Source organism: Anas platyrhynchos, chromosome 8 (genome assembly GCF_047663525.1).
Source record: "Anas platyrhynchos isolate ZD024472 breed Pekin duck chromosome 8, IASCAAS_PekinDuck_T2T, whole genome shotgun sequence".
NCBI lineage: Eukaryota > Metazoa > Chordata > Aves > Anseriformes > Anatidae > Anas > Anas platyrhynchos.
Window position 1 is genome coordinate 34,951,457 of NC_092594.1, and position 23,978 is coordinate 34,975,434.

General features: G+C 46.9%; 1 protein-coding gene across 1 annotated transcript in view; it reads right to left on the minus strand.

Annotated features, from left to right (window-relative positions):
* PLPP3 (phospholipid phosphatase 3) overlaps nt 1–23,978 on the minus strand; it is a 42,359-nt gene that overhangs the window by 12,888 nt on the left and 5,493 nt on the right. Inside the window, exons 2-3 of the mRNA XM_021273272.4 lie at nt 5,384–5,541; nt 3–286 (exon numbers count right to left, since the gene is read on the minus strand). Of these exons, the coding sequence (XP_021128947.2) occupies nt 3–286; nt 5,384–5,541 (442 nt within the window). The remainder of the gene's footprint in view (nt 1–2; nt 287–5,383; nt 5,542–23,978) is intronic.

Here is a 23,978-nt window from a genome sequence, read left to right on the forward strand (position 1 = left end):
ACCTGGCTTCCTGGACCTTGCTGTCGTTTCCCCTGCAGGTGTAGTTCTGGATGTAAACCCCCTTCCCGCAGCTGATGGTGGAGAAATCCAGGTCGCAAACCTCCAGGAAATGCGGCCGCAAGCGCCCGACGGACACTTTGGCAATGTCTGTGAAGGACTGGCTGATGGCACAGCCGAAAACGAAGCAGCCCACCTGCTTGTAGAGCGCTGCCACGTAGGGGTTCTGGATAAAGGAGTGCGACTTCTCCTTCAGGTAGTGGATGCGGTACAGCTCTCCCGTGATGATCTGTGGGGATCAAGCAACACAGAGAGGCTGGGGTTAGAGAGAGGGAAGGATGCTTTGCAAAACCAGCCGAGACAGCAAGATGAAGATGTGCCAAGCTGCAAGCCAGGAGAGACAAAATTCACTCTTACAACAGGCTGCTTAATGATTTGCTCTTCTTGCTCTGAGCATCTCAAACCAAGAATCTGTTGCCATAGTGAGTAAAGCTTAGTCCAGAGGTTGCCACCTCCTGATCCTCCTCATCTTCTGCTTTTTACTGCCTCTCAAGAAGAGATCGCACTCCTTAAAGTTTCGTTTATAGAAAATTTAAAAAAAAAAAAAAGCTGGATTTTGGTTTAGCATGTTTGTGCATCTTCACAGAACTGAAAGAGTGCCCCATTCTATTCTATTTCAGTGTCACAGAAATAAAAATTCAACATAAAACAGATATATAACATGGGATTGTTTGGGAAGGAGAAGCCAGATCCACTGTCCCCACATCAAAGTGACTTTGGAAAGGAAAAAAAAATGAACAACTTCCCAACCTGCCTCTCTTCCTCTTCGAAACCCATGCACAACAGGGCATGACTCAGATAACACTGAGCTTCCCAGATTCTAGCCCCAAATTTGCCACCACCAGACTCCATTTCAGCCATGCAAAGCCACCATACACACCAGATATTGCTGGGAACCTCAAGGGATCCCAAAGCTGCATGGCAGCAAATGATGCATTTGTGGTGCCACCAAAGGCTTTGGCAATACTGCCATCACAGAGCAGAGGGCTGGCTTCTTGTAATCCCAACTTTTAAAAGGCAGCTTAATGAAAATCAGGCTGTGAAACCAAGTCCAAATGTCTCACCTCTCCCAAAGAGGCAAAGGCTTAAGTTGTTCTCTGTCACGTTACACACCTAGCTTTTGAGCTCCAGATTTACAACTTCAGGATTTCATTCATTACTTTAAACGCTTTTATACCTGACCAATAAAGCAAAGCAAGGGGTTTCTTTGTTTTGTTTTGGCTGCCCCGTCGTCTCTGCCCCTCTCTGGTCTGGTCACAAGGACGGCGATACGTAAATTCAACCATCAGGAAAAATGCCTTCATGTTAATCCCTTTCTGGAGCAGGCAGCAATATTCCTGCCGGCGTGGCAGCCTGCCAGCGGCGTTCAGGAGACAAGGCTCCCCTGCCTACCTTTTTAAAAGCTTGGCACAACGTTTGGAAACTAATAAACTGGAAAAGTATGGCAATTAGGCCAAGAAGAGATGAAGTCGTATCACTGTTTGAACTCACTCGTACCACAGCTTGGAAAACAAAGGTTGACCTAAGGCGTCTGAAATCGCAGCTAAGCAGGGTTTATCAAGAAGAGATACAAGTACAATAATGAAAAAACAAAAACCAAGCCAGATCTTTCAGCAGCTGTACACAGAAATACATCAGGCAGCTGCACTGTCATCCAGGGCTTACGCGTCAAATCTAGTATTTACTCTTGGAAGCCTGGTCGTGCCCAAGAGCTGCCTGGGGAGCTGCAGCTAACCAGCTCCATTTTAATCCTCACAGACTCCAAATCATCATTTGCACAACCTTTATCCCCGTTCTGGGCTACCTTCAAGCCCGAGCTGGGATCCAGGAAATCTCTTTGCATGAGAACCACAGAAGAATGTCAGAGCATCTCCTGCTCCTCTGCCAGGAGGCAACACTTGGGCATCCGGAGTGGATGCAGATGATGGATGCGGATGGTCCTTGGGGCTGTTTGGAGACTCACTCCCATCTATCTGCATCTCCCTGGGCTCATTCTCATGCTGGTGACAAAAACCTGCAAGTACCTCGTCTCTGCCTTCATCATGCACCCAGCATACAAAGGTTTCTGCCATGCACACAAGGGCACAGCCACTGCCTGCAGCCTCCTAAGCACCTAAATCTGCAAGGAGAGCTGCAAGGCTCCAAACTCCCAGCTCTTGCAAAGGGGAGACGAGCTGAATTAAGGGCGACATCTGACACCAGCTGATGTGCCATTGCTCCCAAGGCACAAACAGCCACGTAAAGCTGAGGCTCCCGGCCTGGGAAAAGGCATGTGACCAACTTTTTTAGCAAGGACCAACAAAAGTCTGGGGATTAATATTTTTTTCTCACCGTTGGTGGTCTCGGTAATTGCACACATGTAGCAGATTGTAAATTGGAGACTTCATTCCCTCACTAACACACGGCTGGGCAGCCGTGAGCCCTCCACGCTCAGTTAAAGTCATGGCTCAAGCTTAATGAGAAGCTAAAATTGGGGAAACTTGTTTTTTTGGCAGTGCCGTCCCAGATAAAGCAGGATGGTGGAAAATTAACGTAGCACAGATGTGCAGGAACTGAAAAGACATCCTGAAAACAAGCAAGTCAAAGCTATCCATTCAGCTCTGCTCCTGCCTCGTGTCCCTGGCGAGCCATCCACGTGGGATGAGCGCCATGACCGCCACACGTGTTCAAAAAAAAGTTGGCCATTATGACAAAGGCAATCGCAAGCTCTTCTGTCTGTGCATGCCTTTTGCGCATTTTCAGTTCTCATCCCCATTTCACTGTTATCACAAGGTATCAGCAGCAATTCAATTAGCCTGTGATTTCCTAGAGTCTTTCGAACCCTTAGGTCTTTGGAGCATCGTTCTCTGTGCTTAATTGCATTGAAGCCTATCACCTCGAACTGCAAAACAGTCAGCTAATCTGGATGTGAAGCTCAGATTACCCAGGAAATCCACCTCCTTAGGTATTTTCCATAGGTGTTTACAGCCCATCAGGTGTCAGGGCTGGGGCCACACCGCAGTGGTGCCTGCAAAAGGCTCAGGAAGAAGAAAAGGGCATTTTCCACCCCAGTGAACACCAACGTGATTCTTTCACCCAGGAGGATCAAACTGACGATTTTCTAGCAGAAACAACAGTCAGGAGAGATGTGGGAGCACACAGCCCACAACTTCAGGGTCATCTGCATGGGAATTTGCCTTTCATCAGTAAATACGTAGGTATTAAAAACAAATGTGTATCTCCTCACAGCCTGATGGAAGCAAAGGTCTGTGGCTCTGTGTTTACTTAACTGGACCTCCGAGTGTCCTCAAGCCATTTAAAACATGACCTGGACCTTTTGCCCAGGGCTAGGCTGCCCATCACGCCACGTAAGGCAAGGGTGTAAGATTTTGGCTTCGCCACCCAACATGCCATCCCCCTGGCAGCCCTCCTAACCGCTGTCCTGCCTTTCGAAGGCAAATGTTTTGAGCAAAAAGGAACGGAGTCAGTGCTTTGTGGATTTGGAAGGAATTCCTATTATGCTACAATAATTCTGGTATCTGGGTTACATCTGAAAAAGAGGTCAGACTGACTTGAATTTTCCACGCGTGCTGCCATAGCACAGAAATCTGTTTCTTCAATTCCTCGTTAGCCATTTGTATCACTCACCAGCAAATAACGGAGCTTGTGAATTTACCTTATTAAATTACATTTGTTGTGGGCACAGCGAAACCAGCGCAGAAACATCTCATTCTTTGGGGATTTTCTTTTTCTTTTAATTGACCTGCTATTTCTTGGTAGAAAGCTGATGGATCACATAGGCAGCTGATTATGTTTCCAGTTTCTGTTCCAACTCCTCTATTTGCCACCGCCTCATTACTGATCCGAAGCACACTCCGCATGCAGCCAGCATGACGATAGCTCAGGCAGTAATGTGAAAATGAGGGGCTTTCTCATTTCGTTTTTATGGCTTTTCCACACTCGGGGGTAATTCACCTGCAGGGTAAAATTCTGCTGCACTTATGGAATTAGGGGGTTGTCACCTTTTGGGGGTTGCTTTGAGTACGGAGGGAATAAGGAGGAGGCGTTTTGGGGACCTATTCTGCTAAGTGAATGCACGTGGTCAGGGAACGATGGAGAGATGGGCACAAGCTGGCAGATGCACTGCACATCTCACTGCTGCCTGCGAGCAGACTCGTGGCCTATTGGCAGCAAAATGAAAGGAACGGGATGGTTTCTGCTGGCCCCAGTGAGAGGGAACATTGGCACTTCATGAGCGCCCAGGGACAACACAGGGAGGCTATTCTGGGGAACATTCATTGGACTCCAAGATCTTTGAACGTCCCTTCCAACAGAACTGTTCTGTTATATTAACTACTCAAAGCAGCGAGGCTGGGGACAAGGTGTTACTGGAGCAGGCACCATGCCACACTAAAATATCTACCAGCCATGACATTGCTCCCACGAGGGAGGATGGAAGCCAAGAGGGGAACAAGTGCTCCTGACCTCCCCGTCTCCAGCATGGAGCAAGAGAAAGGTGGCATCTTTGGGAAAGCACCTGAGCTGTGCTGCCAGCAGGTGAGCAAGGAAAATGCAGGTACTTTTCATTAAATAACTCATTGGGAATTTCATCTGCAGATGCAAGTGTTTGACCAGCAGCCAGGAGACGGCTCCTGCCCAAGCATGAGACACGTGCTGGTGGAAGGAGGCTCAGCTCCATGGGCTGAGTTCAGCTTTTTGGCTGAAATATAAAGCTCTCACTGTACAATCATCATCTCTTAGCATAGCTCTAGGAAACCTGGCAGGAAAAGAAATGAAGACGTTGGGAAGGTGGTGTATCAACTACTTTTTACAGTGAGGGCTCTGGGAATATGCTCCCCGTGGAAGATTTTAATTGTCTTTTTAATATGCCTGTATTATACAATCTCTTAAAAATCTAATACTAACCTGTGAAACTTTTCCAGGTACTGGTTAGCTGAAAAGGTGCATCTTTTTATTATTTTTTTTCAGCCTTATAAAATAGGCAAATACCTAGAGTTATTTGAATAGGGACGAACCATGCCAAGTCCTCACTGACACTCAACTCTTTTTGCTTCTGCTCTGAACTCCTACCACAGGGTGAAAAAGCTCTTGCAGAGCTCCCAGACTTGCCCAAACAGCTTTGGGCCTGTTTATGAGCTTCGAGAGTAATCTTATTCCTCCCATTACCAGCTTTCATTTGCAAATGTTCACTGAACTTACATGGAAGTCAGATAGCCGCCGAGGAGAGGTGCACCTCAGTACACAGCACGGACCGGCTACAGAGGTTAAAAAAAGCTGTCATGAATGCCCAAGGGGCAGGAGAGGAGGCTTCAAAGATGGTACTTACAGCAAGGATGGCAATGAGGATGCCTGCAGCACACAGCACTGCATCGTTGATCGTCTCCATCGACTTCAGCGGGTACCTGATGCTGTCATCGTCGCAGTAGAAGCCCCGCTGGTAGGGCTGGATTGTGCTTGTTTCAATGATGAGGAAGGGCAACCCAGCTAGAAAGAAGGGGAGACGATAACCAACCCATCAGTGATACAAGGTAAATACAAACAAGCCATAAAAATTATACATATATACATATATGTACACACATATAAAATAAAAGTAGAAAAACCCTTGCAAACCACCCAGTGCCATTCCTGATGCTTCTCTTTTCATATTGCTATCTTTCCAGAGGGGATAGCTTTGGGTTTTGTTTTTCCAAGTTGCTCTTGTGGGGGAAAAAGCATCTCTCCTGTTATGGTTATCAGATGTCTGCTCTGCCTGGTTTCAGTTAAGCCTCATGCACTGCAAATATTAACTTACAGGAACGGACCCCAAAAGCAATCCCTCGGCAAAAAGCCATGAAAGCAAAGCTGGCACTTTTCTCCACGGTGGGCTGATGCCCCACCGCAGCGCCCTGCCGCCAGGCAGGACGAGCTGTGCAAACAAACACCGAGGGATTGGGTATCAGCCCTGCATTTCCTACCTGACTGGCCCAGCTAAAGTCAACCCACGTTCCTTGTATGCCTCTGAAGCCTTCCTTGGCTCCCTCCTATTTACAGGGTACGGGCATGCTGGTGCCCTCCCATGCCTTAAGTCTACATGTTTTGGGCAGCCACAGGACATCCGTCCTCCACTCATCCACACAAGGGTAACCTGAGATTGCACCCAGCTCCAGGAGCTGCTGAAAGCCCATCAGAACCCATTCCCCTTCAATCACACTAAAACCACGTGAAAATTGCAATAAAACACCATTTGAAAGCCCCTGCACAAGTCAGATGCATCCAACCAGCTCGGCTGGAGCTCTGCATCAGGTGCTGGGCTCAAAAAACAGACTGCCATGGATTAGGACACACAAAAGGACACCAAGATTGCTGTGCATTTGAAACTCCATATTCTCCTTAGTGTTTTGGTGAAAAACAGCGTTACCTCAAAAGGTATTTCCCAGCCACAATGTTAACTTGCACAGGGCACACACATTCCTCATGCCTCAGTCTCCCCATCCATCTTTGCTGTTAAGCAGTACATCCCCATCAAAGCAAGGCCCTAATTCTCTGAACCCCGTTCAGAGCAAATCACAGACCACAACGTGCAGGAAACCCTCCTCCCACTCACAGAGCAGAACACCAGCAAGAGGAAAACAAACAAGGCAAAGCACCTGATGCAGCACAGCAAGAATATGTGAAGGATGGGGCCAAGGCAGAGCAGAAAAACCATGAGCCGTGGCCAGTGGAAAGCACAGGGGATGCCATTTAGGTGACAACACAGAGTGGCTCAAACTTTGGGCCAAAATAGCAAGTCTTAAGCCCAGACCTTGTAGAAAGCATGTGGGAATGTTTGTCAACCACCAACTTGCTTAAGCCTCCCTTGGTTTGTTAGTACAGCTAGAAATCCAAGAGATCAGTTGTTTTTTTTTTTGTTGTTTTAAATCAGCAATGAAAAAAATAAAACAAAACAAAAAAAAATATATATATATATATATTTTTTTTTTTAATAAATTTGGATCACAGTCCACTGAGCATGATTTGCAAAGGTACTGCTTGAGGAGTTAACACATAATCAAAATAACGTTCCTCATCTCCACGGGAACAACTTTTGTCCTTTGTTTGCACAATCCATTTTGGCTCCCTTTGCTCTGTGTTAACAGGTTTACCTAACCAAGGATTATTAGGGGGTTTTTGTTAGCCTATTAAAAAATCAAAAAAGCAAAAGAAGATAGTGCCACTCATCCGCTCCCTGCTCCAAGTGAGCAGGGACAAAACCACTCATACCCAAAGCCTTTTGGAAGTAGCCAGGGCCACCGCTCAGGACTCCTACCAGATCACCTCCAAAAGCTCCAGAAATGGGTTAACGGTGAGCATTCGGACCTGCAGTGCTTGGCAGGACAGGGCAGTTTCCAACACATGTGAAATGATAAACAAAGGTTTCGGACCTGCCTGCCCAGCTCCGATTTGGTAAATACGATCGAACATCTCGTGTGAATCCAGTTGATCTTCATTTCCCTATTTAACCGTTCTGAGGCATAGCCAGCTTGGCCCTGAAATGTGCCTCTGATGCCAGCAATATGATATTAATAGGCCACTTAAAAAATCCTTAGTTTCCCAATGAAAAATTGCAGTAGAAGAGCTAACGGCGCTCGGTGTGATCCAATTTCACATGCACTTGAAGCGGCAGCGTAACAGTTGAACTCGGGGAGTAGACATGCCACGGTTACGTGGCTTATTGTTATTTCTCCAGTTCCTCTTGTTAATAGCTTTCACATGACAGGTCTGTAAAACACATGTTCCCACAGACAATAAAATACATCTGAAAGCTAAAACTGGCTTAAAATAAAATAAAAAAAAAAAAAAGACAATAGTGTTCCTATATATTATATGAACCCAGGAATAATAAAGATTTGTTTTCCCTTCATTCACTGAACAGCATGGGGTAGTATTTCCGCATTTCAATTATATGTACGCTTGCCACAGCTATAATAAGAGCATAACTGACCTATATGGTATACATTTTCTTTAAGCGCGCATAGGCATAGTTCAGAAAATCCAATGGTTTTGTTTTCTCTCCTACAAACTTGTGGTTTAGTGGGATATTGCCAATCGAGTCTTGACATTTTTCCAGCAAAACAGTAACCTCAGATTCCCTTTTTTTTTCTCCCCTCCCCTTTTTTTTTTTTTTTTAACATGAGAAACATAAACACACTCCATAGCTGAACGGATATTGCTTAGAAGACATAACATGCCCTTGATTTCGAGGGCTGGGTAAGAGGCTGCTTTTGCAGCCATAATTACCCAAGCAACAGAAGACCCTAGCCCCAGCCTGTGCTGAATGGTAAATTGTGCTAAAAGATGGCTCTTCTTCCAAGAGATTATTTCTTGGAGCATGGGTTGTCTACTGGACTAGGTCACCACCCACATTTTTTTGGCAAGGGGGTTCCAGCACGGAGAGGCCTGAAGCAGAGCCAAAAGGCGTCCAGAGAATGGGTTTTGCAGAAAACACTACAGAGGGAAGTCTGGAAGAACACAGAAAATTAAAAGCGGAGCAAGATGCCTTTGAGATCCCTTAGAAAAACACCACAGAAACTTTATTCACACTAGGAGGCAAAGGTAGCCAGAACTGGAGCTACAACCCATGCACCCTTGGAAAGGCAAGGCAAAGTAGTGTAGGATTATACCACGGAGATCACATTTTGCCTCATGACTTCTTACGCCCCAGTGTAACTCATTTTAGTGATAAAAAATTCAGGTTATGCACCCCTGCCTGCAAAGATTTGCATCAACAAATTCAACAGCTGAACTGCCCGCAATGGTGCTGACTTTCCAACCTCTACCACTTCCCATCCCCTCCACCCTTCCCACTTCCCATCCCCAACCACAGTACAGAAATACTGAGGATAGATGAGGTATGTCTCAGAACTTGCTAATAAATGGCAATTTGCACTGAAGTGACCAGTAGCCCTACAAGACATACAAAAAATTACACTGACTTCGGGATGGTCCACCTTCTCCAAAAATGGCCCTATTTGGCCATTCTGCCTGTCACTATAAGGCACCTGTGTTCTCAGATCATTTGCAAAATCTTTAATAGCACTGCAGAAGGGCTTCACATCCTTCTTATTACTGGTATCACCATGCTGAGATATTTTATGCAGCAGCCAATGAACCATCCCCTGAACCATCAAGACCACCCTGGAATATTCATATGGGGCTGCGTAGCCAGAGATGGGATTATTACCCCAATTTTTCAGACAGATAAAACCAAGGCAGAGTACAACAGAGGGATTTGCTTATTCCAAAGTAAAAAAGGTAAATGGAACAGAGATTGCCTTTCTGAATTGTAACATCCTTCATAAGGTAAAGGAAAGGCTTTTTCCCCCATACATAAAGGGGAATTTCTGCTTTAATAACAGAACAAGGAAATCCCAACCACATGCTTTTATCTAACTACACTGCAGGAGATCAAACAGGGCTCCAAACCATGAGCATAACAGAAATCTCCTGGGGGCTGATCCTGCCCCATCCAAACCCACAGGGGTTTGCCATGGGTCCGCGTGGAGGGCGGCACAGAGCAGGTGTGGACACTAACGAATTGTGCGAGGCACCACGGGATGCCGCGGGGCTGGACGTTGAAAAATGATGTTGCTTTTGTTGGGAGGAAGTCCAAGTGACTTCGTGACCCCAAACCGCTGGTGTCCCACGCTAATATTGGAGGCTTTCAATTTATTTATCTTTCCATTTAATAAAGCCAATCAAGTTTGGAAAATCTAGCACCAAGGAAAAAAAAAAAAAATCCTTTCCTTGATCAGCACCTTTATCAACAGACAATTAATAGGCAATAATTCTGGGAAGGCTGGCAGGGCGCAGGGGAAAGCTAAAACCTCACCGCCAAGCCCAAACAAAATCCCTTGCAAAAGCCCAATGTACTCTCCGACCAGCTTGAAACGTGCAGAAAATCAAAGGCAGAAGAAAGGACTCAGTGTTGGGTACAGCACTTTGAATCTTGGAGCCTTTGAAAAGTTAGCACTTGTGCGGATTTAACGAGAAAAAAAAATAAAGGGATAAGCTTTCCTTGGCCACCCATTGGAAAAGTTGTGGAGGGAGCTGGAGGGGAAGAGCCATTTTGGCAGTGACCCACCTATGTAGCTCTCATCTTCCCAGCCCAAACTTCACCTTTGCACTAAATTAAACACCCTCTCAGTCTATTTTTTTAAATAGTTTGGTTTTGATGGAGGTAGGTTTTTTTCCAGAAAAAAAAAAAACTTCTTTAAAGAGAGCAGGTCAGTGGGATGTTGCTGGCTATCTCAACAAAGCAATGATAATTTCCAACGCTGTGATGGGTTTGGCTGCCAGTGTCCAGGCCGTGGGCATGTTTTTAAGGTTTCAGTAGATTACAGGTCTAGCTTAATAAGTGAAAAAGATCATTAAATAATTTGGCAGGGCTGAGTGGGGCATCTAATTCCTCATTCAAGATACATTGTGTAAATATTTGGGTTCCAGCAAGAGACAGGCTTTCTATTTGAACTATTTAGTGGCTGATCTTGGGTACATATAAACCTTATTTGGTTTACGATATTTGTACATATTTTATAATGCATAAAACTATATTTGGCTACGGTGGGCTTTTACTGGGGCTTTAAATGTTGGCTTCCCCAGCTTTTGGAGGAGAATGGCAGCACTTCAGATGAGAAATAAACACATCAAGCTTTGGCAGCTGCTGCAAGAGTGAATGACTCTTGAAGACAGTTGACATTATATAGATACAAATATATGTACACACCGATAAAATTTTATAACACGAAGAATAAAACAATTTCCACATTTTCATCATATCAGGCATATACTGACAGTCACTATTGGGCCTGACACTGCACCAGCACCAACAAAACGGATGGAGGAACAAACAGTAGGAGGTTGGTCAACAAAAACTACATCTCAAAGGACCTGATCCATAGTCAAATGACAGCTAAATCAAGAATCATGCTGAATTATGCCGGGATCTTCAAAATTCTTGAAAGGCTCAGTGAGTGCCTCCTCAATGTTTTTTGACTGAATCTGGATACTTAATGCTCCTATCTTCACCAGAAGATATCAGAAATGCACAATACCTTCAGCCTCACATTTTATTAGCTGCTCAGATGTAACTGTTCTTCACCATGGTTCCAGCTGTCCAGAAGACCGCTCTGGGCATCTGCCCGTATTTTGGAAACACATTTAATGTCTTTGTTTTCAAAACAGATTCCCATTCAACTCACTCTATTACAGTTCTACTACTCAGCTACGCAGAAACACATGGGGATAGAAGATTCCCTAAACATACATGTACAAACAAACCCTAGACTTTACTGTAGACCAGGTACCTGCTTTAGAATACCGAAGAACCTACAAACAAGGAGCAGTATGCATGGCATTTCACTGATTTGACCTGTTTGGAAATGTCCCAACACACAAAGGGCTGATTTCCACTAGAACCAAGACCCTAGTCCATTTTCTACCTGCTGTAGGTTCTGCCAAGTAGCTCACACTAACCTTTGCGGCTGCCTACGTCAATCTGTCTGGTGCTCTTCCTAGCTATCAGGACAGCGACGCTTCCATCCACTTTATAATTATTAGTTCTATTTCAGCCAATTCATAGGGACTACAATGTAAACCTCACCATTTTTAGGTCTACCAGGTCTGCTTCCTGATGGGCAGACACAGGTTCATTGTTCCTTTTGACCTAGATGATGATATTTTCTAGACTTTACGTTGTGTTCCCCACAACACCTCTTTAGTAAGAGCTGGTTATGCAGGAATGCTGGGCAAAATGCCTTCTCATGCCTGTGAGAGCAATGGCAAATGAAGAAAGCAAAGAGCACTCATCTTCTATATGGACAACCCTGTAATATTTATGACCCCAAGCCGCACGGGTATTTGAGAAGTGCCTCTAAAAGGAAGTGGTGACGGTGGCAGGAATGCCACTGGATGACTGACAGCTATCTCTACCTTGAGACCAAAACCATTATTCAGCAGCACAACCCATCTTTTGCAGTAAGTACTATCTGGAGTACACTCATTGACCCAACCATTCTGGAGGACATTAAGGGAAAAGCTCTTGGTCACAGATACTTTAAACCAAATGTGAAATTATTCTCACGCACTGCAAATTCCTCTGGATTCGAAACTCCAGCAGGAAATGCTTCCTTATGTGGCCGGAGCTCGCCGTGCCAGACCCACGCACTCGCTCTCCAAAGGCTCCAGATGAATAGGAGCGCTGCCATTGCTTTTGCTGGGAGGAATTCTGCTCTTTTAGAGAGTACCTGTTACCTATTTCCAGAAGTAAACACCACGTACAAAGGAAAAAAGGAGAGAAAGGAATTCTAAGAAGTATGTTAAGTTGTTCCTCCTGGGAGTTTGGCGTTAGCTGATATATTAAAAAGAGCTTTAATATAAAGTGTGCATATATTTTTAATACCTAAAAAATGCATTAATAAGAACAAAAGCTTATCCAAGTCACAATATCTAGATGCATATAAAATTCTGCATTTGTGGGGTAGAACGGATCTAAGCCAGACTGGCCAACCCGCAAAAGTTGGAGAGGATGATTATAAAAGACATTATAAATAGGAACCCAGAGACGGCACCAATCAAGCACGATGGAAAAAAAGCCATCAGCTCACATTGTCTAGAAAAACAAATAAAAATGCAATATGCCATGAAAACCCAAGGCATCAGGATCTTTTGATGCACCTCTATATGGCCAAGTGCTGTGGAAGGCCTTCTAGATACACCAAGTCTGACCTAGGATGACCCAGCTCAAATAGAGAGGGGAAAAAAATTAAGAACATAAGAACACATCCTCAAACCCTGCAATACCCAGGGCAAACAGAGTGTGTGAAAAACACGCTGTGGTGACCATTATGTTTTCAATTAGAAATGAAGCGAGCCCAGTTTCCTCTGCCAGTCAATGGGGTTTGGAAGGAGCTCTGCCTCGCCACGGCTTCCCTGGGTCTGCCTTCGAGGAAGAGCTCGCACTGGCCCCACTGACACACACTGCCACGGGCACCCTCCAATTTGCCCTTATAACAAGGGGTCTGCTCAACTCTGCCAGCCCCTATTCAAAATTAAAATTCTGCGGGCTGTAGGCCTCACGTTAATATACAAGAATAATGAGCAGCGACTCCTTACCTCAGCTCACTACTCCAAACACTGCCGGGTATAAGCTACTTTTCATTGCACAACCATGACAAACCTTAGCAAAAGCTTACAGTGGAAATATAAAGCTGCAGCCAAAGTGATGCAGTTGACCAAATCCTATTATTTTTTAAAACAGTAAAGGAGCAAATGCAGGAATACAGCCAGCTCACCTGGTCCACATCAGGCCCCTTAAAACAAAAACAAAACAAAATTCATCTGCTAAACTTCCCAAGCTTCCTCCCTGCTTGCCCGGAGCATCCTGGCCAAGCTCTACAGCCATAATTGAGCACGTTTTTGGGAGCAACTGCTCCTTTGCAGGAGGAGGCCGCAAGTAGCTTTGTGACCCCGTTCTGTCAATGTACCTATTGTAAATGCAAAATCCTGCTTCGGATTTGCAGCAGCAGCCACCTGCACAAATAATGCGGGGTTATAACTCTGTAACCGAAGACAAGCACTGAAAGCTTAAGAAGTTTGTAGTCCAAAATGCACTTCTGACCTCTTCCTTAAAAGTTCACTAATCACTTTTAATTCATAATTTATTTCCTCTTAATATACTCGCTTTATATAATACTCCCTCCTCTTATTTTTTTCCTTTTTTCTGGAAGTTCCCCAGGAGAAAATGGTATTACACAACTCCCTTGATTAACTGGAAATGAAACTTTTCCCCCTCGGTAGTCGTGATCTGGTACACTTTCCAGGATATAATGCACGGCGCTGAAAGAAAATCAAAAAAGCATGAGTGCAGGTGGAAATGGTTCAAGAGCCCTTCAAGTGATGGGGGTTTAATCTCACTGGTCCCATAGGCAAAGCCCCACAAGGCTGTGTCTATGCCCAATGGGTTAAAAAGATGCAGGATTATCTCATTTCTTCCTCTCCTGTACTTTGATTGAAGTTAGATAGAAGCCACTGTGAGAGTGGCACCCTAATATACGGCAATGTGTGACATAGCTGAGACTGCGCTGGTATCCAGGTAATATTAAAAATATATATAAATAAAATAAAATCATGCAGTTAACTATACGAGCTTCATATTACAGGGAGGGCAAGCCTTGTACATGAAGGCTTCTGCCTTGGCCTTGCTGCCCAGTTGTGTGGGTTAAGATATTTTGGTGAAAAACAGCTGTGAATGGGCTACTTCGGTGGTCACCTTGAGCAACAGAGGTGGCTGCCCCGTCCTACCAAGGATGGGATGAACTACCTCTCTGTGACAGCTGCTCTGTGGCCAGGTGACACTGCATGGCCCTGTTCCCTTAGGGCAGGGCAGAAATGGGGCCAGATCCGAACAGCGCAGGCAACGGCCAGGCTCCTATTTACACGCACCCAGGGGACACAATGCATACAGTGTTCTTTAAGAGCAAAAAATGGATAACTCCCCATTTCCCTTTCCAGCCCCCTCGTAACAATGCCCTGCCCCGCTGTCAAGGAACGTGTGAATAAATTGGGGAAAAAAGGTTAAAGAAGTCCAAGGGAATGGCAGTCCCTTTTTCTTTATTGCGGTTAATTTTGACAAAGGCTCTACTGTTTCCCTATTTTTTTTTTTTTTTCTTGAAGGGCTTCGTGCCAAGTTGCATTATTCCTCTTCACCATGGTACTACCATGAAACTTGCCTGGTATGTTTGCCTGAAAATTGCAGGTTTTCAGGGAAATTGTTTTTTTTTTCCTTCAACAGCTCCCTTTGTCACATCCATCATGAAAAGAGGAGAGGGGCTCAGGCCTGACCACAGAAACAAAATGCCACAGAAAAGCACCCCCAAGCCTCTGAACTGGGCACCCTACAATGCCACTGCTCAGCATCACAAAAACCTGCAGAAACCTCCAGCACCCCTTTTCCCACCTCCTTTGCAATCTCAGCCCCATGCAATGTGCCACAACCCACTTCGCACAGCCTCTTTTCTAAGCGCTTCGACGCTTGGGAAAAAGCCCATTTCTCCCTCTACCACTGGCACGGTTGTTTGGAAGGATGTTTTTAAATGGAAATAGTTTCTTTTCTTGCAGCCCATCGTGGCAACCAGAGCCCCCTGGCTCCTGCTGCCCAGGCAGGAGCTTAGCAGCTCGTAGGGGGTGTCCTCGATTTCCAGCCTATTTACTGCTCCGGTGAGAAAGGCGCCTATAGATGCTCCAGTTCTCAGATCAGAGCTTGGAGGGACTCTCTCATTCAACAAACCAGCTCTTTCTAAACGCTGTCAAAGGAGTGATTTGATGCCTTTCAGCGCTCGCTATACAAAACACTGAAAGACCAGCAAACTTCAAAAGCCGCAGAAGCAGAGCTGGAGTTTGGCAGGAGTTCATTAGCTGCCTGTGTCCTTCTGTGTGTGGCTTGTAATTACATGCAGACCTGATGCCAAATCCTAATCTACCGAGGGGTACCAATTAACATGCTGCTGGATGATTCACAGGTAGCTAATGTCGAGGTTTATACAGCCAGCATGCCAAATAATGCATGCATTTGTTGGGGGGTGGCAGGTTGGTTGCTTGGTTTTGGAGGGGGGAGTAAGCTGGTCTTTTTTTTCCTCCCTTCTTTCTGAGTTAGTGTAAAAGTGAGGTTCTGGCAGCAAAACTGGGATTGTCCAGCTCGCTCCCAGGCCACACACCAGTGGGGCTAATCCTGCTGTCACTGGGGGATGTGCACATCCCTTGGTGCATGGTCTGGATGGAAACCACTGGGGTTTTGCTCCTACACTGCAAGCCATCAAAGCTCACCAGAACCATATTTCTTTAAAAAATGGATGAGTGGCATTAAATAGTTCATTACTGCTCTTTTGCTTCCGCTCACCCCAACAAGGGCTTGCAAGTTGAACCACCTATCATCCTCTCCCTTCATATAAACACTACTTTTCTGCTCCACAGAGGGAAAACTCTACAATTAAGGTGCAGGTTGCGCTCCATACTTGCCATTCCTGCTGCTTTCACCCTCTTGCTGCTGTAGGTAGTAAAACAGTGACAGCAGGAGCTTGAACAGCAACTAGAGAAATTGAGGAAGCAGGTACCTGAAGATAATTCATCTCTGGAGGAAAAAATATATACAAAGCTCTATCTCCTGCAAAAGAAAATATAGCAGCTACCAGATCGTGGGAGCAAAAAAGCCCTTCTCTAACTTGAGATCCGCGTCCCTTCACAGCCAGCTGGCTCCCCGAGCAGCCCTTGGCAATTAAACCTTGGGAAGTCAAACAACGGCACGGAAGCTAATCTTTTGTCTTCCTGCTTTTTAATTCTTGTCCTGTATTTGATCTCTGAGCAGAAAACACAGTCATTGAGTTCTCAAGCAAAGGGGAAGCCACAGCGGAGCAGGTCCCTGCCTGCCGAGCCCCTCGCTCTGTCAAGCAGATCTCCAAGCACCACCACCGGTTCTCCCATGGAGAGAAGGAAACCTAGCCCTCATCTCCTTTTCCTACTTGATTTTACACTTTCCAAAAGCCAAGGCAAGTCCTCTGAGCCTCTCTTGCCCCTGGCATGCTGTGGTTCAGCGGCCTCCTGTCCGCAGAGGCACTGTGAAATGAGTGGCACACGAGATGGGCAGCAAAGCTCTCTGCCACAAAAATGCATGCCAGCAGGCTGTCCCATCACCTACCAGCCATCAAATGGGTGATAAAAATGATGACCACTATAGCTGGGGACTGCTAAAATGGTCTCTGAGATGGGCTAGCCAAACACAGGACTTTTTCAACATGTATCTGAAGACATATTTTTCCGTTTGCTCCCAAAGAAGTAAACCTTATTGGAAACAAAAGCAAAGGAAATAGGGATAACAGTTTGTTCCTGGCTGCCTCTCTGCCCAGGAGCCCTATGGATCTTTATTTCAGATTTACTGGAGGTTTGAGGCTGCTAGCCAGAAACAAGGCTGGACGTGTTGAGAGGGAATTTGCAGAACTGGTCAGCCCTGGTGGAACATTGCTCCTGGAGGCATCAGTCACGGGAGAGCTATGCACTCAGAAATCATGGTTTGGTTGCATTATGGATATAGCACCCAGAGGCCCTCATTAGCAGCAATTTGATAAATTTTGCTCTTCTTCCTTTACCCAACAGCCAATTTCTATACGAATTTTTCCGACAGCTTTTAAGCATTCAGACGCCCATGTCTCCCACCATCCCTCCAGACACCCCTATTTTCCTACATTTGTATTGCCCCCTGTCCATAGGGCGAGCAATTCTCCCATCACACTCCTTCCTCACATACCACTGCAAAAAGCCTTCAGCCCCACAGGATAACTCAGCGCCGACACCGGCGGGCTGCAAGCACAGCCCAACGCTCGCACCACTTTATCTTCCTAATAAACCTTTCAGTGCATTTGACACGATACAGATCTTGTCCAGCCAGGAAAGCTCTCTTGCTTATCAGAAGCATTTTTAATCAACTAGAAGGGAAAACATGGCCTGACGTTTTATTGCTTCCTTGCGCTTTGCTTTGAGATGTTTCAGTTTTCTCCGATTTGTACTCTTGCTAATCTCTTTACATGGGGATGGGTGGAAAGCCTCAAGTCTTTCATGGCCAGCAGCTTCCCCCAGATAATTTGGAGGCAGGGCAGGGAGAGGGGGCATGGGGCAGTGGGGAGGGCACACAGTGGGGTGAGAGAAGAAGGCACCAGGCACCAAGCCCTCACCCTCGCGGCAGGTCCTGGGACACGGTTTTGTCCTGGCCACAATTACAAAACAACAAACAGCGTCTGTGGGGAAGGGTCATAAGAAGTTCAGCTTTCCTCTATTAAAACCATCTGGTGCCTATAAAAATAAAAAAAAACACGACTGGTTGGTTGAGATGGTTGGTAGCACCTCCTCTCCACTCTGCTCTTCCTGACATTTCTTAAAAGCCCAGTGGCACTTGGAGGTGCCACCAAAAGGGAAAGGGCTCGTACTGTGGGCCGTGGAGTGCCCTGCCCTCAGCACAACAGCAGTGGGGGGCCTTGTGGATGCACATCCCACTTCATCATGAAGGTGTCCTGGTATCCATTTCTCCCTGTCTGAGCCAAACACTTGCCCACCAAGATCCTGTCCCCCCAGCAAAGGGTTTCTCCAGGTTGGAGACACCACCAGGTTCCTCTTCGGCACCAAAACTCCAGGAGCTGGGGGCAAGGACCTTTATTTTCCCTCTCTTTAAAAAAAAAAAAGAAAAGAAGAGCCTAAACCTCCCCTTTGTTTCCAACAGAAATAAAGGGGAAAAGAGAAAAAAAAGAAGAGAGGGGAGCGCTTACAGGCAGCTCCCCAGCCTGTAACACAAAACCGTGCTGTGCTGGGAAACCTTACACCGCGCCGCATCCAGCTCGCGCACTCCCGCGCCGCTCACTGCCTCCCGGATGCTTCCCCAAGCCCAAACTGCCCTTGAGAGAAGCCAAGTCTCAGCCTCTGCTGAAAAGCCTCTTTGTTTGGATTCCCTTTCCAAATCAGCGTATCCTGAGATTGAACTCCCTCCCACCCCTCTGCAGGGCTTTTTAATGTTCGGGTGCCTTGGCAGCAGCCAGATTCGCCAGCAGGTTTGCGGTCCTGTAATAACGTTCAAAACCTCGGCGCTGGGGCACGTACGGCGCTAGCAGCTTTCTTCACGTTAAAGGAGGAGGGGGGAAAAGTATTGCAGAATTACTTCAAACAGTCCTTTAATCGTGAGTTGTGACCAGAGGAGCTAAGTTCTCCTTAATTAAACAGCAGCTTTAATCAGGATTCATTAGGCTGCGTGAAGACACAGCAGCGAGCTGCAGCAGATTCTCAATGGGATGTTAAATCCACTTTACTGTACTAACCCACTCTGTCTGCAAGCTCGGGGGGACAAGTGTGCTAAACCCACGCAGCTGCAGCATGCAACTTGGTCTGCAAACACCCCAAAAATCCTGCAGTGCCCCTAGGATGAGAAGATGCAGTGCATCCAGGACAGGACCTCTGCACTAGCACAGCCCCAGCTGAGGCCCTGCAGCACAGATGGCAGCGAGGCAATAATTGCAGTTACCTGGAGCTAAGCACACCAGACCTCACAGCAAAGGGCTGCAACTTGCCCAAGAAGCCCCCTGGTGTGCCAGCATCAAGTCCTGTGGTGACTCTGGCGTCATCCAAGCACAAAGCAAGGGACGGTGCAGCAGGTTTCCCCTCCACGTGGGTAACTCTGCCAATGCCAAAGGGAAAACGAACCTTCTTCCCTGAAACCCCACACCCAGAACCTGAAGCAATTATCACTGGGAAAAGCTGGTTTTCCACTTGCAGTGAGCTTTTTCATCGACCTCAGCATTATATCTTTCCCTGTGAAAGCAAAATGCTGAGCGTTCAAGCAGGTGGATTTTCAGACTGTGGACCCACTCCTGCGTTCGTAAAGCAACATCCAGTTTTGCAGATGACTTCAGCAAGAGCAAAAGCAAAGTCTCATATCTGCAATCCAGATGCATCCTATGGTCAAACTCACTCCCACTCATCTGACCATTTCAAAAATGTGGCACCCATAGACCCTGCAGCAGCTTTAGGCACTGCAGAACTTCTTTGTGCCCGTGCATGTGATAATTTATCAAAATAGGCTCTCTCTAAAATGCTATTTGACTTTTCCATGGTTTTGCATTTCACAGAGATTCATGCCAGCTCAGTAAGAAAAATAAATGCCACAAAACTTCTCCTTTAAGGAAGAAAAAAAACAAACACAAAAAAACCAACCCTCCCCAGACCAATGCTTTAGAAATGCTTCCACATGCTAATCAGCCTCCTATTCAGCTCCAGACTGAATAGGACTCCAACAATGACAAAGAAATACGCTGAACCTATTCCACATTTCATCCCCTTCACTCAAAATGTTGCTGTTACCTTGGTTTTCTGCTGCTTTGTGGGAGCTGCAGCAGAATGACCACTGCATGCTAACGCGACAGGGAGGGTCAAGAAATGGGGAGTGTTAGGCAATGAAAAAAAAAACAAAAAACGTAACCTGGATTATGGGTGAAAATAAATGGGATTATTTTATGAGATAGTCACTGATGCTACTAACTTTTATAAGAAAATAAGAAAAAAGGCAGGCCTCTACTGAAAACTTGTATTGCTGTGCAGAAAAAGGAAATTCTCCTTAGCTTGGCAGTTCTGAGGAAGCAAAAACGCCCTCCAACCCCTTCTTCTGTGAACTATCCACCTGTGCCTCCTGTTATCGGTTGGCAGACCGCTCGGGACACCTCTTCCCATGCACCCTTACCAAGAAAAGCCTCAGCCCTGGTTTGGGGAAGGGCCGAGCCAGCTGCAGCTGGTGATCCAAGGCTGCTTCCCTTTTCTGCAGAAGAGGGAAGCGTGCGAGGGGGGCCACCTAGCTACGTTCACACAGGAACCGAGGTGGAAATTTCAGGGGCAGGTGCACACATATCCTAGGGACAGGATTCGGCCTGGCCACGGGAGCCACAGACTTCCTCCTGGATGGCACATGGCTGAGGATCAGCCTTCAAAAGCTGCCTCCCTACCTGGTGAGGCCCTGGCAGAGGCCTTGAGCCTACATGAAATGATCAGGAATTAGAGGTACCTCGTTAGCTCTGCAAACCCCACCAGGCAGCTGGGCACATCTGTAATGGAAATTTGGCCTTTGAGGAGTGCCCTCATTGTGCTCCTGCTCCTCACCCATGGGGGCAGATGCTCCTTCATGTTCCCTACACCAAGAGGCACAAACCTGCCCGGCCACAAGGCAAGACAGCAGGCTCTGCACAGGGATCATTCCTTTGGGCCTTTGAGGTCCAGGGCAGAAACCCAGGAGCCAAAGGGAGCAGCAGCTCTGCAAAAAGCCAGGGCCATCTAATCACTGATCAAAGGGCTGCTTCAGAAACCTGATAGCACCAAACCGAGTCACAGCTATCAGCTTCAGAGGAGCCTTGCTGCCTGCCACCGGCTCACCATCATCCAAAATAACCCACGAGCATCACTCGGGAAAATAAACGCACCCGCCGTTCACTAAGCAGCATTCTGAGAGATATTTTTGGCTTTCCCTTTGGAAACTATCACTTTGGAGAGTGGTGGGCCTAACAAAAAGCCTTGGAAAGCCTCAAAGCTCTTCTGTGCTGAAATACTTGGGGTGCAGGAGCGGTTGCCACGGCCACTGCGCTGCTGCAGCAGAGACCTCACAGACAACATCAGTGGGAAAGACCAGCGGGGCTGGGCTTTGAGAAAAGAGCATCAAACCACCCCAGAACAGAGGTGGGGAATAACTTCCCAGGCCAGGAAGCCCAGACCCCGCTTGTCACAGCAGCTTTCAAATGCAGTGGTTCGTCCCGAGGCATGCGATGTCTCAGCCATGAATAAGCACACGCTGGATTAATGGCAGTGGGATTAATGCCTGCTTGCGGTGCCTGCCTCCAACACATGCACAATCAGATGAAGGGCACTGCTGTAAAAGCTTTCAAAAAAGTGACCGTCATTCTCGCTAATTTACAGTAAAACCAGCTGAAAGCTAATTACAGGGAATGCAGCTTGTTGCTTCCTCCGCATGGCAGCAGGCTACAACCCTGACACCGTGGGGAAAAGCAAGCTCTCAGAGGGATCATCATTTGCTTCAAGAGGGACGTCTGCCCAAAACCACTAACCAGGGACTTTCACTTTTTCTGTTTAACCTCGTGGAAAGAAGCACCACACTGCGCTCAGCTCCTCCGACCGGCAAGCTGAAGCAACCCCAAGAGGTACAGCCATCTGCAAACCCTCAGTGCCATGTAGGACACCTCCGTGCCACAGCTGCTTGCACTGTTCAGGGCAAGGCCCAGGTTTTTCCAGCCTAAGCCAAGCAAGAGCACTGCCAATCCATCTTCAATTTGTGCCTCAGCCATTGCAGACTAGACCCATGGGTGTGCTTTAGCAGAAGGCTGCAGTCATCTCCCAAGCTTCTGTGCTGTGCTCAGTGTAGTTGCCGCATCCTTTTGGGGCAAGGGATGGAAAATGATGGGAAAGTACTAGAGGATTACAAATGCTCTCCAGTGATTCAGTGTCACCAGCAGTCAGACCACACGCAGCTCCATTTGGGCTTTGGCTAGCAGCCCCAGCCCAGTCCCGTAGCTCCTGATGGAGAGCACCATGTGCTCTGATAAGACAAGTTCGCGGAAAGGTGCAAGCTACATACAGGCAGCACTGGAATGGGAACACCCAGCACAAAGAGCACAGGCATCCTCAGAACATCAGGAGCTCCAGAGTTAGGTTACAGGCTCTGCTTGTAATATTTACTTGACGCGGAGAGTCGGTTTTCAACCCTCTGTCCTCAAAACATCCAACGCATGTGAAAAACAAGCCCACTTACGTGACCAACTTGAAAGTGCAAGAGTTTAAAGATATTTCTGGCACCTAGAGCTGCCTGGCCAACCTAAGTTTCAAGCTTTTTAATACATTGTCTTGGTGATAAACTTAAGGCAAGTTTTCCAGTGGTTTGTGTCAGGAAACTCCATGAAGACACTTTCAAACTCCTCTTTCTTGGCAGCATCCTTCCTGCTCAGGAGAATTCCTGAGCACGACCTCCCAACAGCTGCCCCAACACAACCCTGCATGCGGACACCTGATCTACACTGAGGAACTTTTTGCGTGCTAAAATCGTGGAGCGGATCGTGCTTCTGCAAATAGGCGTCACGAGAGAGAGCGAAATGGAAAAATGATGGGGTGGCTCTGACTGAGATACGAATGTCCTTCTGTGAAAGGGATCACACTGAGCCCTCAGGAGACGGTGCATGGGGCATCCTCGTCCCAGCTTTTGGTGAGACCTCTCCAGCCTGACAGAAATCTGGTCAGGGGCACAGGGCAGAGTCATAGTGCTGGAGGCACAGAGGGCTCCGTTAGCCTCTGCTGAACCAGTTCCCACTGCTCTGCCACACCAGCCACCCAAAGAATATACGAATCATGAAGTGTATTCAGAAAAACAACTTTAGACTTTACCATTACAGCATAAATACTGGATTCTTCAAGTCACCGCTCTTCTGAGGCATTATCATTCACTTGAGTCACATTTTTTTTTTTTTTTAACATGAAACCTGAGCTATCAAAAAAATCAGCGTAACTGCAGCAGCCAGGGCCCTAAGCACCAAAACACCACAACACAGGGCAATGATACCCAGCCCCCAGCTGGCATCCGGGGAGGGGGGTTCCCTGTTCCCCCTGTGACACATCCCCCGGGGAAGCTGCAGCTCTCAGAGCCGGCTGCACTGAGGCTGGGCTAGGAGGGCTCGGAGGCTGCTGCCTCTCCCCATGCTGCCTTCAACAGGCATGCCCTTGTTCGAGGCGAAGGCAGACCGGGCGACCACAACGGTCCCTCCTGGATTGCCACGGATGAAGCGGGAGCATTGTATGAATGAAACAGAGAGGACGGAGTCTGCTCCTCCACAGCAAGCTACAGAACAGGGCTGGGGTGTTTTTTTTCCCCTCTTTTAACTCATTTCAGACAGAGATGGAGGCATGTGAACAGCCTTCCTAGCTCAAGTATGCAAACCATTTCTGGGCGGTCTATGGAGGCACGAGCATCTGGAGGATGTACTGTCAACCTGTATCTAGGCAAACAAAGTCAGACCAAGACAGCCCCAGAAAGGTATGCATATTAAATCGAGTTTTAAAGGGTATAAAAATAATCTGTTTGATCTGGGAGCGATGTTTATATTATTTTCTGTGCTCACTACAAACAGATATGATTAAAAAAAAATGTCGTCTACTGTAATTGCGATCCCATCTCCTGCCTGTCTCAGCAGCAGGTACACAAGATTCAAAGCACTCCTGGCCACGAAGCAGTAGCACGTAATCCTGCTTTCCTGGAGACACATCTTCAGCCTGGCTGAATTCCACCAGCTCAGGAAAGCAAGCAGATTTATACCCCCGAGGACTCGGTC